Source organism: Rhea pennata, chromosome 1 (genome assembly GCF_028389875.1).
Source record: "Rhea pennata isolate bPtePen1 chromosome 1, bPtePen1.pri, whole genome shotgun sequence".
Lineage (NCBI taxonomy): Eukaryota > Metazoa > Chordata > Aves > Rheiformes > Rheidae > Rhea > Rhea pennata.
The window spans coordinates 188,837,358-188,856,396 of record NC_084663.1 but is presented as its reverse complement, the minus strand read 5'-3'; the positions used below and the strand labels follow the sequence as shown (position 1 = coordinate 188,856,396).

Genomic DNA, 19,039 nt, shown 5'->3' with positions numbered 1-19,039 from the left:
ACCTTTAAAGAAATCTACCATGCACAGAGTACCCTGAAAAGAATTTTCCATTCTTTTATCTTTTCTATCTGATTTGTTTCTTTGGACAATGTTCTGTTTAAGTATGTATTTGATGTAAACTTAATATACTAGAGAGCTTTTAAAACCTTTTTGATGATGAGAAATAAAAACTACAGAATAGATTCTCTGAGGTTGCTGAATTCCTTCTGAAGTCTCAGGTTCTTCTGATGATGATAGAATCAGTAAGGCTGGAAGGGACCTCTGGAGATCATCTAGTCCAACCCCGCCCTGCTCAAGCAGAGTCACCTAGAGCATGTTAGACAGGGTTGCATCCAGGCGAGCCTTGAAGATCTCCAGAGAAAGAGACTCCACAACCTCTCTGGGCAACCTGTGCCAGTGCTCCCTCACTCTCACAGTGAAGAAATTCCCCCTCACAGTCAGGTGGAATTTCCTGTGCTTCAATTTCTGCCCATTGCCTCTTGTCCTGTCACATGGGACAACTGAAAAGAGTTTGTCCCCATCCCCTTGACACCCTCCCTTCAAGTACTTGTACACACTGATAAGATCCACCCCACCTCCCCAGTCTTCTCTTCCCCAGGCTGAAGAGGCCCAGCTCTCACAGCCTTTCCTCATAGGGCAGGTGCTCCAGCCCTCTGAGCATCTTTGTAGCCCTACGCTGGGCTCTCTCCAGGAGCTGCATGTCTCTCTTGTCCCGGGGAGCCCAGAACTGGACACAGGACTCAAGATGAGGCCTCACCAGGGCTGAGGAGAGGCACAGGATCACCTCCCTCCACCTGCTGGCAACACTCTTCCTAATGCACCTCAGGAGACCATTGGCCTTTTTGGCCACACGGGCACATTGCTGGCTCACTGTCAACTTGTCATCCACCAGCACTCCCAGGTCCTTCTCTGCAGAGCTTCTTTCCACAAGGTCAGCCCCCAGCTTGTACTGGTGCCTGGGGTTATTTTTTAGACACAAATGAACCTTGCCATAGAAAAGGCCTCATGGCATCTAAACAGATAGCCAGAGTGTTTCCTTGTTGGTAATCAAACCCCAAATGAGCAATTTCTTTTTCTTCAGGAGTTGAAAGATGAGGAGAGTGTAAAAGAAGACATTTGCATTCACTGAAGAGTCCGTTACTGTTTTGATTCTATTGATTTTGCTAACACTAAAGGTATGACTTGGATTTAATACCAAATCTAATCTCATTTCTTGCATTCCCTTGGCTTTTATTCTGATGTTTGCAGCATCTCTCTGACTCTTTAATGTTCTTCACACAGGAAATGTTAGAGGCTTATTTCTGGCAGACATTGAAGGGGAACAACATGGAGGAAAAATATTAGACCAGCTTCTTCTTTAAACTTCTAGGTCTAAAATAATCATTGGTCTTCCTCATCCACAGCATAACTTTCCACAAATATCCAAAAATAATAATAATGATATTGAAAATCACCTGAAAACCTTTCTTCTTCCTAGAGTCTAAAGTAAACTACCTTTTAGACAATATATTTAACAAGATCAAAGGACGACCAAGATTATCTCAGGATCTTTACAGTTGTAAGCTACAGCCCTCAATCCTACAGTTTTACCCATTGCATTATAAACTCCAACCCTGAGGGAAATGTGGGAGGAAATACTTCAGATTTAAGTTGCTCACTTCAGTGCTTGAATAAGCTGATCATATGTTAGAATTCACTCTGTGAAAACAAGATAATGAAGACCAAATGTATTATTTATCCAATTCTTCAACTGCGCCACAAATTTTCTTCACACCATCCTATTGGATAACTTCTTATATTTGTGAACTCTTAAGTCCCCCACTCAAGGCTATGCAGAGGCAACTCATCTGTGGGACAAAACTACACAGTGGCATTCATCTTTCATTCAGCTTTTGTTATATAAGTTTCTTTTTCCACACACAACTTCATTAACTTACAGCTCAGCCTGAAATTAAGTGAGATTCTTAGGGAGACACCCCATTTGATTCATCTAAGTTTACACTGCTACTTTTTTAACTCACTGTCATTAGTGCAGAAATTTAACCTGTCTATTCATAAACAGCTCTGCCACTAAAACTAACATTTGATTCCTTCACATTTTCTAACCAGTTAAAAACAAGCCACTATGAGTTAAATAACCTTAACTGTAGGATCAACCAAATGATTTATGCTCTTTCAGCCATAATGTTTTCTGAAGGCTTCACTTCCAAAATATGTGTATTGCAAATGTCAAAATGGACACAAGCCACAACACAAAACAGATTTACTGAGAGTCATTGTTTGTCCTCTCTAAAAGGATAAAAACAGAGAAAGAGAGGAAAGGAAGTGAATGTTTGCTACTCTATTTTATAACAGGCATATGTTATCAGGAAAAAGAAAGGTTATTTCTCTATGAATGTAGACAGAATATAAGACATCAGAGGATTTCTCCAACAGACAGCATTTTTTTCATTAGAACTTTTTGATCAATTTACTTTTACTTCTAAATAACAATGTTATATGCTTCCTAACAAGAAAGTATGTGTTTGTAGTGAATGTTGGGAAAAAGAGGAGTTAAATTACTTAGCTTAGGTATGATCTCTTATCAAATGAGTAGCTTCTATTTTCATTTTTTTTTTTTTTTTTTTTTTTCAGAGAAAGTGATGCCAGGAATATTTCCCTGTTCTTTAAGAAAATATACACACATTTGATTGTACTGGAATTTCAATGACCTGCAATTAAAACATATCAATATAAATTAGAGTAGATTACTATTAGAGACAGTTTCAAGCTTTTGCAAAGAAAATTGGCACTTCAAATAAATTTACAAACATGGAGGATTTAACTGTGTTGACCTACACTAGTTATTAGGTATCTACCTATCACTAAATATGTTTTACAGATAATGTTTAATAGATATATTGATCTACGTCATAATCACAATTGACATAAATATGCTATAACACAATACATATCCATTCTAACATATGTCTATTCTGAGTTGCATGCCGAGCATTGTCACTTCTGACAGCATTTGCTCTGTTCCCACAAACACCTTTTCCATTCATTCACCAATTTCATCCAAAGGAAATCTGAGAGATCTCAAAGAGAGCATTTCCCTAACTATATTATGAAAGTAGTTATTGGTTAGAGTGACCCTACAGTTGCCTTCATGATACATCAAAGAGTGTGTGTGTATGTTAGAAGAAACATTATAAATTCCACAATCACAGTAAAAAACTTCGAAGTGTCTAAATACAAAACATAAACTGTATATAGGTAAGGAAGGTTGATGGAACTACTTATTTAATCTAGTTAATTAACAAGTCTTTGGTTATTGTTAATAGGAGATCAAGAAGTTGTATTTTGGCTTTGAAACAAAAGCAGTAGGAGTGACCAAAAGGCATAGGAGAAAATGTAAAACAAAACAAAACAAAAAAAAAAAACAAAAAAAGCTTCTGCTGAGATCTAAAGTTGGAAGGAGTTTGAAAAAAAGTTGCCTTGAAAAGTAGATTTTCAAAGTGTCAAGATTGTAGTGAAAAAAGCACTAGGGACATGGAGGGTAGGCAGAGGGCCAGTGCTAAGCAGGTGAGAACAATTATTGGGGTAGTAATGGGAGAAACATCATGGGTACGAAGACAGAAGTCTAAGAAGGGCTTTAGAAACAAGGAGCCTTATTTTAGATTGGGTTTTGGAATGAATGTAGGCAGGATCATGTGTCACATTTACTGTATATACAGGAGAATGTAGAAACCAGCATTATACTTGCCCTAGCATCAACAGGATACAGTTTTGAGAACAGACTGTGGAAGAGTATCCTTTTATCCTGACAGAAGCCAGTGACATTTCTTCATACTACTAGTGAATGATTTACCTATTGCAAAGGGATAAATATGTATGCAAGATCTAGTGGGGTTGGACTTTTAATGAACATCTCTGCCCACAGGGCAACAGATGTATAGATTATTACAGAAGTCATGAAAGAAATGAAATTCAGATTCAAACAATGTCATGTTTGTAAAGAGGGAGGATAAAGAATAAATCTCAGGAGGAAGAAAGAAGATTCTTGAGAGTCAGCTATCTGTCTCTTGAGATTCGTTGCAGAAAAAGGATACGTGAAAGTTATGATTTACAGATACTCTTGTTTATATCCAGGTAAATAAGTAGTCTCAATAATTTATAAGTAACTACTCAGATCATAATTTGTCTTAATACCTGAAAGAAGAAAAGAAAAAGTAAGTATGGAAGAAACCCCAAAGCTGATAAAGTGCAGCTATACACAGGGATTTTAGAAGCTCTCTCATCTGGCTGATTTAACATTTTCAAATCTTCATTCTGTTATAGCAGTCTATCTCTATAGGATTGTTCTTTTGTCTTTGTTGACTAAATCATCTATCATACTGTGGAGGACAAAAATACTCTCTGTGCCACAGTGGGTACTGTAAAATCCTTTATGCCTTGGTCTTACATATAAAGCAGTTAAATATGAGTTCATGGAACTTCTCCAACTTTCACAGACTAAGACCAAGATGGGAGGACAAGGGGTAGCATTTCAAAGCTGAACTGTAATAGCAAAAATACTAATACCATCAATAAGTATTCAAATACACCCATAAATCTCATTTGCTGACCCCATCCTCTCTTCTGCTTAATTTCCTTGGCAAGATAATTAATATATACTGACAACAAACTTCACATCTTTTTTGCATTTGTAGTTACAAAACACTGATGCTATCTACTTAGAAACTGTTAAAAAAAAACCCAGACATTTGGATGTCGTATTTTGTCTCCTTTCCTAATCATCAAAATCATCAAAATTATTTTGCTATTGCTAATTTATTTTAAGAGAATCTCTGGAATTCTGTAACTAATTACTAAACTCCTGTGAAAAGTACTGTAATAGAAGTCAGGATTGGCTACAATTAAGATGTTAAGATTATTCCATATCAACAGAGGGCAGACTTTGATAACTATAAATTTTTATGTAGATTTAGTGGACAGTAAATTTCTATTTCTCTCACTGGAGTTGTAGGCATCAATAAGGAACATAAATCTATGATCCATCATCAGAAACAGAAGTCAGATGCCCTCAGAAATTATTGCATTTAAAATAAGAATGGATTTACATTCATTTTTTAATAAACAAATGTCTTAAAATATATCCTGATGAACTTCACAGGTAAATAATTTAGAAAGAAATGTTCCTCAGTAGAATTTCATGAGCATAATGTCAAAGGAGCAGGTCTTGTTTGTTTTAAACCCTTCTGTTTCTGTTTAAACTCATAAATATATTTTAAAATATTAAATATCCAGTGTAGCAGAGCTGCAAGCATTCTAAAAGTCTTTAGAGTTTTTTTTCTTCTCCCAGTCAAATACCGGTCACTTTATTCATCAACAATTTATGTCAGAGATAATGGACCTGTCACTGGACCCAGTTCTGATTCCAGTTCCATTGGACTGATTTGTTACACTGACTTTGGTGACAATTGATAAGACATTTTGGATTTACAGCTGTGTAAATCCTTTGGATGAGAATTTAGCCCAGGTGAATTTTCTTCAAGTGAGATTTGGACACCAGTGTTGGAACAAAGAGTTCAGCCAGTTAACAAGGCAAGGAAAATCCCCTTCAAAACTCCTATCAACTCAGTAATTTGGGACACTTTTTTTTTTTTTTTTTTTTTTTTTTTTTAATGCTGTGCTGTGAGAAGAAGATAAAAACGTATCACTCACTTTTTACTTGGTCTGTTCCTCAAGAGCTCATTGACTTGTTTAACAAGACAACTGTTAAAAATAAAGAGGACTTTTGTTGTTTGTACAGAAAGATTTACTACTTGATAATGGAGATGACAAAGATCAAAGAATCTGACCCTATATCCATTAAATTCTGGTAAAATTAGAGATTTCTGTGTCAGAAACTTCTGGTGAATTATCAGAAGGGTCAATCCCATTCCTTCACTATTTACCACTTGAAAACTCTTTTTTTTTTTCTCTCTCAAAGCAAAAAGCTGTCTCTCAATTCATAACTAAGTTGTTGGAAACGCCCTTCTGCCTTTAGTTTCAGCATAAGTACTTCAGAATATGTTCTTCTGTCTATTCGATTTCACAGCTCTCTACCAATTGAAAAAGAAATGCCCTAGAGAAATGCCCCATTTTCTCTAGAGAAATGCCACAACAAATACTGTACTGACTTTAAAATAGAAGAGACTGCTTTATTAAAAATATTCAAAAGACACCATCATTAAAAAAATATTTTAAAGGTACGTCTTTATCCATTATCCTTAGTACTCTAAGATTATTAAAAACTGAAAAATATTGCACTTTTCCAAAGATAACTTTTTTCTTGTTTGGTAAATAAGAAAAAGCTAAATGATTTTGTTTGTAAACGATTTATTACTCATTTTCATTTTCCAATTCTGTATATACTCACATGCACATACAGCACAAATACACACATGGTTTGAGTTGCAAACTCTGCAAAATGGAGTTTATGTAAAGAAAATAAAACTCTCCTTTGAAATGAATGAGAAAATTTCTACTGAGCATTTATTATAACTTTTCCTTTTTTATAATACACTTTTATATAACACAGCCTAAATTTGGAATCAAATTTAGTAATATTCTTTAACAAGAACATATTAATATATTAATTATATATTAATACATTCATGCTGATGAAGGTAGACGTTCCTTTAAATTACACCAGTGCCATCTCCTGCCTCCATACTGGATTGCTTGTGGGAGTTTTTCTGGTTTTATTTTAAAAGAGAAGCCTTGACACTCCATCATTACATCTGGGCAATTCCAATCACACCATCTGGATCTTGTCAATTCTGAAAAGTACTAACACCATGGTTATGAAACTACGGGAGAACTCTGGCTCTGGGACTCAGTATTTCTACTAAATTATCTTTTGTTGCTTCTTAGGAAGAAGATACTCAGTTTCTGAAATAAAATGTGAATGCCTTATAAGGGTGGGTAAATTGGTGTTATTGCTGGTTACTAGCTAGCTGGCTTACTCCTAAAATTACTACCTTTTGCAGCAGTGTCCAAGTCCACAGGTCAACATAACTTGTTTAACAAAGCAGCTTTCTGCAGCTTTCCACATTTAACACAGAATATAGAACTACTCTACAGATTACAACAATTCTGATGTTGCAAAAACTATGTCCACCGATGCCATTGTCTCCAGTCAAGCCGAATTATTTGTATCAACAGTTAGATGCAGACATGATGGACTGTGTCTAACCCGATCTTCTAAATTCAAGTTTTCCATACAGCAAACAAGACCACACATGATAATACTGTAGCACTGAAGGACAACTTTAAATGTTACTCTTTTTAACAAAATGTGTCACAGGTTTCCGCAAAGTCATTTCCAAGCAGCCTTCTTTGCCCTTGAATCTGCCCCTCCTTAGTAATTTTGTTAACTGTTGGATACTTTTTTTCTTTTTATATAGGCTGTGTATCACATTTCATTAAGACAGAAATTTAGCTGCTGAGGAAGATGAATAGAAGTCAGAGCCTGCCATTAGAAAATTTTACAGGCGAGCAACTCTTGCACGCTCATACTTTTATTAGTATGCTTTTAACTGCAGACACAAGAGGGCAAAAATATTGTAAAGCTTTTATTCATCCACTGCTGCGACTAGTCACCTCCGAGGAATGAAAATGGATATTAGCTAATGTGTTTTGCCCTGGAGATATTTATCAGCTTTCTTTCTGGCGCAAAGAAACGTGACGCTGACAGGCACCTCCGCGGCGGCAGCCCCCGCCGGGCTGGGAGCCCGAGGGCACCGCTCCTCGCTGCTCCGCCCCGGTTTCCCTCACGCACCTTCCTCCCCTGCCCTCCCCCGTTAACCCGGCTCGGCTCTCGGGCAGCCCCGCGAGGGCGGAAAACCAGCGGCGTCGCGCCGCCGCTGCCCGCGAGCGGCGGCCGTTGCCCGCGACCGTGGCCGCGCCGCGCTCTCCTGCCACCCCGCTTCCCTGGGGGTGAGGGAAGCCCCCAGCCTCCCCCTGCGGCGACTCGCGACATCCCTGTTTCATCTCCGCCCCAGGGATGCATGATTTAAGGCGAGAACGGGGAGATTCCGCGCAGGGGAGGAGGACGCGCCGGCGCGCCCCGCGGACACGGGGCTGAGGAGAGGTGCGGAACATGCAGGCAGCCAGCACCCCCTCCCCTCCAATCTGGCAGGAGAGAGGGCTCCAGGCGGCCTGCGGCCGCGGCCGTCAGGGTGATCCATGCTGGCCCTCGCCTCCCCCTTCCTTCCCGCTCCTGCACAGCAAGGGCTCAGCCGGCCGCTCCCTCCGCGCCTTCTCCTCAACAACCTGTCGCGCCGCGGAGTGCCTGGGGGGAGGGGGGAGGCTTATCCCCGCCTTTAGGCTCAAAGATGGACACAGACTCTGCCCAATCGTTCCCGGCGGAGGCGCCCCCCGCGGGTGCGTATTGGCCGCGTGGGGGCAGGGGGCGGGGCTCCGGGGGCCGGCGGGGCTCCCCTCGGGAGCGGGCGCGCTGCCCCTCAGAGCGCGGCGTGTGCGCGGACCGAGCGGACGGGCCGGAACGCGCGGCGCCGCCGGCAGGAGCAGGGCCGGGACTCGGCCCCTGCGCGGAGGAGAGGCCACTGCCGGGGCGATTCGCTCCGCCGGCGGGGATCATGCAGGCTCTCTCCGCCGCGCCGCGGCTGCTGCTGCTGCTGCTGGCCGGCTGCGGCTGCGGCTGGGCTGGGGCGCTCCAGCCGCCGCCAGGCAGCGCCGCCGCCGCCGCCTCGCCGTGGGCGCCGGAGGCGGCCCCCATCGTGGTGGCGAACCGCGGCCTGCGGGTGCCCCTGGGCCGCTCTGCCTGGCTGGACCCCGCGCGGGACCTGGTGCTGCAGGTGCAGCCGGGGGACCGCTGCTACCTCACCGTGCTCGACGAGGACCCGCTGTGGCAGCGCCCGGGTCGCCTGAGCCCCCGGCGCTTCCCCTGCGATTTCGGCGCCGGCGAGGTGCAGTACTCCCACCTGGGCGGCCGCAGCCCCGCGCGGGACCGCGTCCGCCTGCAGCTGCGCTACGACTCGCCGAGCCGCGCCCTGGTGCTGCCCCTGGTGCTGGAGGTGGAGGTGCTCTTCACGCAGCTGGAGATCGTCACCCGCAACCTGCCCCTCACCGTGGAGCGCCTGCGGGGTACCAGCAACCCGCTGGATGCTCGCAGCCTAGAGTTTGCCTTTGAGCCGAGCTGGCAGCGCTGCCGCGTGGGCCTGCTGCCAGCACTGGCTGGGCTGCCCCGCTACGGTGAGATCCTCAACTACCCGGCGACGGGACGGGAGGTGACGGGGGATGGCAGCCCAGTGCCCGCCTCGCTATGGGACTGTGAGGAGTTCTTGCGGCTGGGGCTGCGCTACCGGCACACGGCGGCTGGTGGCTCACCCAACCGTGACCTGGTGCCGCTGGTGGCTGAGCTGAGGGAGGCAGCAGGTGATGGGGCGCTGCTGAAGCGTGAGTACTTCCAGGTGTTGGTGCGGATCCGAGCTGGTGCAGAGAATGTGGCTCCCAAGCCCAGCTTCCTGGCCATGCTCATGATGGAAGTGGACCAGTTTGTTCTCACTGCTGTGACACCTGACATGCTGGCAGCCGAGGATGCCGAATCACCCCCGGACTTGCTGCTCTTCAACATCACCTCGCCCTTTGGCCCTGGTCAGGGGCACATGGTCAGCACTGATGACCGGAGCTTGCCCATTTCCTCCTTCAGCCAGCAGGATGTGAGGGAGCTGCGCATTGCCTACCAGCCACCTGCAGAGGACTCTGATCGGGAGCGGCTCTTTGAGCTGGAGCTGGAGGTGTTAGACCCGGAGGGTGCTGCTTCAGAGCCCTTTGCCTTTGTGATTGTGGTGAAGCCCATGAACACCTTGGCACCTGTGGTGACCCGCAACACTGGCCTTGTGCTCTATGAGGGGCAGTCACGTCCTCTCTCAGGCCCTGGTCCCAGCCCCAACCTGATTATCAGTGATGAGGATGACTTGGAGGAGGTGCGAGTGAGCGTGGTGGCAGGACTGAGACATGGCCATCTCACTCTGCTGGAGGATACCCCATCATCTGCTGTCCCTCGTAAACACTTCACTGTGGCTGAGCTGGCAGCAGGCCAAGTCGTTTACCAGCATGATGGCAGTGAGTCTCCTCTCAGCGACAACCTTGTGCTGCGGCTGGAAGATGGTGGCTCCCGCCACCGTGTTGAGTTTCTTTTCCCCATTACCCTGGTGCCCACTGATGACCAGCCACCCCTACTCAATGCTAACACGGGGCTGTCTGTGGCTGAGGGTGAAACAGTGCCCATCACTACCCGTGCTCTTAGTGCTACTGACATAGACTCGCAGGATGCAGTTCTGCTCTTCACAGTGGAGTCTGGCCCTGCTGCAGGGCAGCTTCTTCTCCGTCAAGCCCAGCCACCTCCTGACTGGGAGAAGGAAGAGGAAGAAGAGAAGGGTTTTTCTTGGAGGAGGGTGCCAGGTTTAATGGGGAGCTCCCTAATATATGAAAAGCCAGTGAGGGAATGGTTACAGCAGGATATTGCAGAAGGGCGTCTTTATTACCACCACTTTGGGCCTCACAGCCCTGGACCTGGGGTTGTCTTGGACCAGTTCATCTTTAGGGTCCAGGATGACAATGACCCACCCAACCACTCTGGACCACAGACCTTTGTGATCCGGGTACACCCCATAGACCGATTAGCCCCAGAGCTGCATAGCAGTAGCAGCCTGCACTTAGTAGTTGCAGAACAGCAGGTGACCCCGCTGCGGAGGAAGCACTTGTGCTATACAGACCAGGATTCAGGGGACCGTGAACTGCGCTATAGAATAATCCAGCCCCCCACTGACACTAACCACCCTCCAGATGTGCATGGAGCCCGCTTTGGATCCCTTGTACTGACTGAGAATCACTCTGTGGAAGTGACCCACTTCACTCAGGCCCAAATCAACCATCACAAGATCTCCTATCGTCCTCCACAGGAGGAATTGGGAGTGGCCCCTCATTTGGTTCAGTTCCAGTATCAAGTGGAGGATGCAGCTGGCAATGTGGCTGAAGGGACTTTTACCATCTATCTGCAGCCTGTGGATAACCAGCCTCCTGAAATCACTAATACTGGCTTTACTGTGCCTGAGGGAGGCAGTCATGTGCTTAGTCAGAATGAGTTGGATGCCAGTGACACAGATACCGAACTTGCCCGTCTCCGATTCATTCTGACCCAGGCTCCCCAGCATGGCCAGTTGCAGCTGTCTGGGTACAGTTTGATTCTGGGAGCTACCTTTAGCCTAGATGATATCAGGCAAGGGAGGGTGGTATATGTACACAGTGGGGCAGAGACCAACAGTGATACTTGCAGTCTTGATGTGAGTGATGGGGTTCATGTTGTGCCCATCACATTGAAAATGAATGTGCACCCTGTTGATGATGAGGTTCCTACCTTACGATTGCCTTTGGGCACTGTTGGTTCCTACCTGGATGTGCTGGAGAATGGTGCTGCTGAAATCACTGCTAATGTCATCCAGGGCACAGATGAGGATACAGATGACTTAATGTTGACCTTCATTGTAGAGGATCCTCCTCAGCACGGGGACATTCTGGTCCAAGGGGTGCCTGCGGAGAGATTTTCCCAGAGAGATCTGTTGGACGGTGCTGTGGTATATGCTCATACTGGTGGTGAAATAGGCCTTCTGCCCAAAGTAGATACCTTCAATCTTACCTTATCTGACCTGTCAGAGGAATGGAGCATCAAAGGCAACGTCGTTCAAGGAGTTTCTGTCTTGGTGACCATTCTTCCTGTTGACAGTCAAGCCCCAGAGATTTTTGTGGGGGAGCAGTTCATGGTAATGGAAGGTGAAAAACAGGTCATTACTCCTGCTCACCTAAGGGCTGAAGATACGGATACTCCCTATGATGATATACTCTGTACCATTGTTGCTCAGCCCACCTCTGGGTATATAGAAAACATTTCTCCAGCTCCAGGCTCTGAAAAGTCCAGAGCAGGTACAGCTATAAGTGCATTTACCTTGAAAGACCTCCGTCAAGGGCATATTTTTTATGTCCAAAGCATACATAAGGGTGTGGAGCCTGTTGAAGACGGATTCACTTTCCGCTGTTCCGATGGCATTAATTTTTCCCAGAGGCACTTCTTCCCCATTGTCATTATCCCAACCAATGATGAAGAGCCTGAAATCTTTGTGCGAGAGTTTGTTGTGATGGAAGGTATGAGCCTGGTTATTGATACCCCTATCCTCAATGCAGTCGATGGGGATGTTCCAGCTGATGAGTTAATGTTCACAATCACCAGGTTTCCTAAGCATGGCCACATTGTGAATCAGCTGGTCAATGGAACTGTCCTAGTGGAGAGCTTCACTGTGGATCAGATAATGGAGAGCTCTAGCATACTGTATGAACACGATGACTCTGAGACAAATGAGGATGGTTTTGAGGTGAAACTCACAGACGGTAAATATACCGTAGTGAAAAGGGTATTCATCATGGTTATTCCTGTAGATGATGAGACACCCAGAATGGCCATCAATGATGGTTTGGAGATTGAAATAGGGGAAACTAGAACTATTCATAACAGAATATTGAAGGCTACTGACCTAGACTCTGAAGACAAAACCTTGACATACATTGTAAGATATGGGCCAGGACAAGGCCTCTTACAGAGAATGAAGTCTTCAGGAGGAGTTGAGAATATCACCCTGGGGATGAACTTCACCCAAGATGAAGTGGATAGAAACTTAATTCAGTATATGCATTTTGGACGAGAAGGAGTTCGTGATCTCATCAAATTTGATGTTACAGATGGAATAAATTCTCTAATTGACCGCTACTTTTATGTGACAATAAGCAGCGTTGATATTGTCTTCCCAGATGTAATCAGCAAAGGGGTTTCCTTGAAGGAAGGAGGAAAGGTAACCCTTACTACTGATTTGCTTAGCACCAGTGACTTGAATAGTCCGGATGAGAACTTAGTTTTCACTATTACCAGACCACCTGTTCGTGGTCATCTTGAATGTACAGACCAGCCTGGGGTGCCCATCTCTACTTTCACTCAGCTTTTGTTAGCAGGCAATAAAGTTTACTATATTCACACTTCAGAAGATGAGGTGAAAATGGACAGCTTTGAGTTTGAGGTGACTGATGGCTACAACCCTGTTTTTCGTACTTTTAGAATTTCTATTAGTGACGTGGACAATAAGAAACCAGTAGTCACAATACATAACCTGCTGGTGAGTGAAAATGAAAACAAACTGATAACCCCATTTGAACTGACAGTAGAAGACAGAGATACACCTGATGCATTTCTAAAATTTGTCATCACTCAAGTACCAGTTCATGGTCAGATCATGTTCAATAACTCCAAACTAGTCACTGCCTTCACAAAACAAGATCTGAATGAAAATCTAATCAGCTACAACCATGATGGCACAGAATCAATTGAGGATAGCTTCTCCTTCACTGTTACAGATGGGACTCATACTGATTTCTATGTCTTTCCAAACACTGTGTTTGAAACAAGGAAACCTCAGACTATGAAGATTCGGATAATGGCTGTGGACAATAGTGTACCTCAAATTGTAATAAATAAGGGTGCACCAACTCTCCGTATTCTGGCCACAGGTCACACAGGGTTTCTGATTACCAACAAGGTACTCAAAGTAGAAGACAGAGACAGTTTACATGTTGCTCTCAAGATCAGAATCACAGAAGGTCCTCGCCATGGCTTCCTGATCCACCTGGGGAAAGGCAACCATAGCATCAGCCAGTTCACACAAGGTATTGCAATACTGCATGCTTTCTTTAGGTCACATGGAAACATTCTTGGTCATGTTACACTGTGTAGTGATTGATGGGAGAAACTTTCCAAAAAGCAAGTATAGCATAATGGCTTTATTACTCTTTTAAAATTCTTTTTATGTATGCATTGTGTTTATGATTGTTTTGGCAGGAAAGAAGGTCCATTGGATAAGCACAAAGTAATGGAGCGTCTTTGCTTTGGAGAGCTTACAGGCCAAATAACTTGGAATTCCATACTTGTATTGAGGACTTAGTGATACAAATGCAGATAACAGAATTGGCCTGCACGTGACTCCAGATCTTTAGAGTCTGAAGGCTTTTTTAAAAAAAAGTTTTACTTAGAAAATACTACAGGAATGGCCATGCTATTATTAACTAATGATCATACCATGGCTAGGATATCAGTTGCTAATACAGCCTGAGTGCACTTAACTATAAAAGCAAAATCATTTCCCAAGCAGAGGGAGATAATATATCATGACTGCATTTGTTGCCTTAATTACACAAGCCTTAACCTTGAAGTGTTTGTGGTAAATTAAGAAGTAATGTAAATGTTTCAAAATTATGTCAGTGTTACTTTTTACATGGAACTAAAATATTGGGTGGTATACATAGGATGAAAACCACATGTGCTGTATATACTAAAATAAAGCCTTAAAACAAGGCTATGAAGTAACTTTCTTTAATTGAAAGGAGAGCATTAGCTATTCTCCAGAGAATTTTCCATGTTACTTTGTAATGAGTTAATAGCTGGGTAATTAAAAGTGAAATGAGGTTTTTTTGGAGCCTGCTGCAGCTGTGGAGTGTGCAGATAGTACAACTGCATGGAAACTCAAAGTTAAAGGGGCCCAGGCAGACTGGGCTGTGTAGGTAGTAGGGGCAGACAGGAGTGCTTTGTAATCAGCTACGTTTCATTTCACAAAGCCAATACTGCTATGTATGCCCCGTTACAGTCTTGTTTGTAGTGATGTTCTTGTCAGAGACACCAAATCTTGCAAATAGACCTGGTGAACTTTTGAATGGCTGGTATGCCCTAACTATTACACTGTTAGTGATGCATTGACGAAAAGGAAAAGAGGATGAGGGAGGAGGGACCAAACCCTGTTTAAGCTTTGGGAATCAACAACCTCTTTAAATATAAAGCATCAGTAATGAGCTGCTAGCTGTATTATGAGTATCATTGTCAGTGTACATGAGGAACAAAAGAGAATGGAGATGAGTAAATAGATTATGTTTTTTTAAAACATATTTTTCTCTTGCACTGTAGAACACAGAATTACTGAGAGACTGTTCCTTGAAAGTTAACTGCTACATAGCATAGTGATATCCTATATCTTCTGGGGGCACTCAGGATAGGTACAACCCATCCTCTTTTATGCCATGTGGCATCAGTGTATTTCTTTCAGATGACCAAAATGCAAGTGCTTTCTGGTCCGTAACTGGCAGCCCTGCCACATGGTTAGAAACCTACATAGCTTGGAATAAAGCACCTGCATTCTGGTCGTATGAGGACCTGCAGGGCTCTTAGGAAATAGTATTGGCAGGATAAAGCTGCAGGCTTTGTGGCAGGCTAGGTCTGAGCCATATGCAGAGCTGATACTCCAGTTCTCCTGGGAGCTGGTGTTTACACCATGTTATTTGCTACCCTGCGTGGAGGGTACCTAGCTGTTTGGTCACCACCTTCTGCTTAGCAGAAGAATGGTCACATGGAAAGGATATGTAAGAAATGAGCCAGAGAATCTATACGCCTTTAAAGGCAACTAGGTTCATATTAGGTATAGTGGTGGAAACAAGGCCATAAACATGTACTTACATGAAGGGCAGTATCTGAGTGGTTCAATTTAAACCTAGTTTTGATCAGAAAATAGGAAAGCTTAACTAATTTTAATATTATTTGATGTTTATGCTCCAGATTTATTTTCCTGCAATACCTTTTCTACACGGATGCTACTATTAGGGACAAGAACTTTTACCCCCCCCACACACACACCCCTCAGCCACAGTCAATGTGATCAAGAAATAACAGCCTCTTCATAGTTGCTGCTGAGGAAATATCTTTGGTTGGTTAATCTAATATCCATCTAATGGCTCTGCAAATGTATGTGGCTGGTCCCGGCCTACTACTCTTCCCACAGACTTGGGGGTGATTGAGCTGGATGAAAAGCCTGCAACCTGAAAGTTGATTTTAAAGCTAGTGGGGTCCTGAGACAGTCTTATAACTCTGCAAGTTCCCTGATGGTATCAGCACTAGTTTGTGTTGAGCTGAAGAGTATTTTTAAGAAACACACTTCTTTAGTATTTGTTCTTGGACCTCCATACAATCTCTAAACATACAATCCTAAGCTTCTGTATGTCGTGTCTGTGGTATCTCTTTTCTACTGCCTAAAGGCTTTTAAAAATGGTTTATATTTTTACAAAAGAAACTCATCGAACTGTTCTATGAGTGCAAGCCCAGGTACTTGAGGGAGAAGAGATGTCTGGAAAGGCTATGTGAAAGGTAGAAGACATTAGGCCCAGATGTGGATAATATATTTGTTAAGGGCAGAGAAAGAGAAGTTATTGGATGTCACAGAATGATGTGGGAACGAACGTTATGGATGAAAGGATGCTGTCTTCTTTCCTTTCTCCTCAGGTGTCCTCTTCTCTGTAACCGTTTTGGATATGGGAGAGGTTGTGAGTGGCAGAAGGATGAAAATTCTTAGTTGGACCTAGAAAGCTACAGTTTTGCAAAGTACTGTGAGATGCTGAGGTCTTATATAGACCAAGCAGCATACTCAAAACTCTGCATGTAGTTCACTGTTGTGCCTTATCTTGTATCCCACTGTAACTAATGTGAAAAGCATTGTCAAATCCGAAGTAGTTAATTCATGCATGTTTTATGCTCATGTTGTACTAAGACAATTATCTACTGCTTAGGGCAGGAGTGAATAAGACCCTCTTTGTCTGTGTTTTTAATAAGCTTTCGGAAAGTGGAGATTTTGCAGTCAGCTATGAAAAAAAAGTTTTGACTTTAGGATGCTTGTCTGTTGACCCTTGAGCCTGCTGTTGTATGCTATCTTTTTGTGCTTTCATCTTTTCCCAGTTTAGAGGACTCATCTTGCAATGTGGAGCAAGCTCTTATGAAAATGCTAAATATGTTCCAGATTCGTTGGCAAGTAGGGGTCCTGATGGAGCTTGTAGAGCATCTTCACAATCTTGTAAAGAATTGTAGAAAAATTTAGGTTGGAGGGTGCCTCTCTGGAAGTCATCGTGTCTGACCCCTGAGCCATCTGGACTCACTTTGAAGTCAGGTCGGGCTGTTCAGGACCATACACAGCTGAATTCTGAGAGTTACCAATAGTATGAGGTGTGTGTTAATATTCTTCTACCTCATGCTCCATTCTTGGTATTTGGGTCATCTTTGTATGAACAGATAGATTGCATTGAGTGAGGTAACATGGATTGAAAAAGGAATCATTGTGGGAGCAGCTTGATCAGACTGCCGGATCTGATTACCTATAGCTGAAAGAGGGGGCAGAGAGAATGTTTGACAAACACTCTATTGCTTTTCAGTACCTGCTCACAATACTTCATCAAGTGCTAGAAGGGAAATTAGCCCAGCTCACAAGATGAACTGAAAGGCTTCAGTCAAAATTTGGCTGTGCAGAATGCAGTGTGTCCAGGAGATTTGTTCCCTGTTGCGTATCTCACAGTGTGAGATTCTCTAAATAGTACACATTAAATACTTCTGGCAGAAATACAGTAGGTAATCTCTAGCTCATGAGGCTCATAGACTTAATTGGGATTACTTGGAAGGAGTATTAGAGTATAGGACAATTAAGTCCTTGATTAAAAAAAAAAAAAAAAAAAAAGTTGCTATACTCTGCAAGTATCTGGTGCTTTCTATCCTTTTATACCTAGATATTAAAATAATCTGAATAAGAGGGATGCAAGTGACAGTAACAAGATCAGATATTCTTAAAATACAGTAAGGAGTTCTTAATTTTATTCAAATACTAATACTTCATATTACACCTGAAAGCAGCATTTTCAATTCATTATTACTTCTTTGTGCTGTATATTCAAAATGTAGTGGTAGTAAACAGAGAGAAAGCTTAAAGAAAAACACTTGCCACATAGTAATTTTTAGTTTCTGGTGCTGTCCTAGTATAAAAATACATAGAAAGAAAATTGTGCATGAATAATCACACTGCATTCATCTCTGCACGTCAGGGCTGGAATTTATTCATAACAGGTATGCATTAAGATTAGATGATTTGTTTAAAAATGGAGAAAAATCTATTAAGGATCTGCCAAGCCTTTCACATTTAAAATTCAGTGGTATGTAACAAGCAGTTAGTTAGTGTTTGGGTAATGTTTTGAGTGCACAAAATGTGATGGAGTGCCAAATGTTATTTTTGGGAGCCTGCAGTCCCACATGGTTTGATTTGTGAATAAGGGCCAGGCTGCATCCTGCTGCTTTGCTGGTGTGCTGAGGGGCCAAAAAGAAGGAGAGGAAGGGATAGAGGAGAGTAAGAATCTGCCTTGGCAATAAAAGAGCTTAATTAAAGTCTCAGTGCTCAGTGTGTCCTCCTGAGACCAAAAATACATAAATGGGTATTCCAGCCACATATCCGGCAGTTCGTGAACCAGGATTTTACTCAGAATTCATTCCTGACAGTGGATTTCACCTTCCTTTCCAGGCAAGAGTTTTCAGAGAGAATGAATTATGTTGTCTAGTGCACTTGTTTCTTAAAGACTATATAGGAGAATAAAGAAGCTTTTAATAGCCAAATCTATTTTGCATAGTTTTAAATGGGAAAGCAATATCCTAATTTAGTGTAGATAAACAAATTTTTTATAGGAGAAATCTGCAGAATTTCTAATGAGGGGAGAGTTGCAACGTCCCCATAAATGTTTAGCAGACATTGCAGTTAAACAGTAATGAATTACGCTTGCAACTCAGCAAGTATTAATGTAGCTACCGTAAATTTAATCAACTATGGCAGGAAAGTGTTAAATTCTTTAAGTGACTCTATAATTTTTAATGAACAGAAAGCACATTGTTCGTTTGTGATTCTTTTGATTAAAAATAAGATTTTTGGATGACAGGTGGCTTTTTTGATGAGGTGGTCTTGCAAACATTGACTCAAGTGCTTACCTTTATATATGTTGGAACTATTGATTTTGATAAGGCTACTCATATGGGCAAAGCTAAGCACTTGTGTAAGTGTTTGCAGGATGAAAGATTTATTTGCTACACTGGCATAAAAAGGTA

At 42.9% G+C, this 19,039-nt stretch overlaps 1 protein-coding gene across 1 annotated transcript in view; it reads left to right on the top strand.

Moving 5' to 3' along the window:
- The first annotated feature begins 8,630 nt into the window (after positions 1-8,630).
- Positions 8,631-19,039, top strand: part of FREM2 (FRAS1 related extracellular matrix 2) — a 138,534-nt gene continuing 128,125 nt past the window's right edge. The window contains exon 1 of the mRNA XM_062567080.1: positions 8,631-13,761. Within this exon, the coding sequence (XP_062423064.1) occupies positions 8,631-13,761 (5,131 nt within the window). The remainder of the gene's footprint in view (positions 13,762-19,039) is intronic.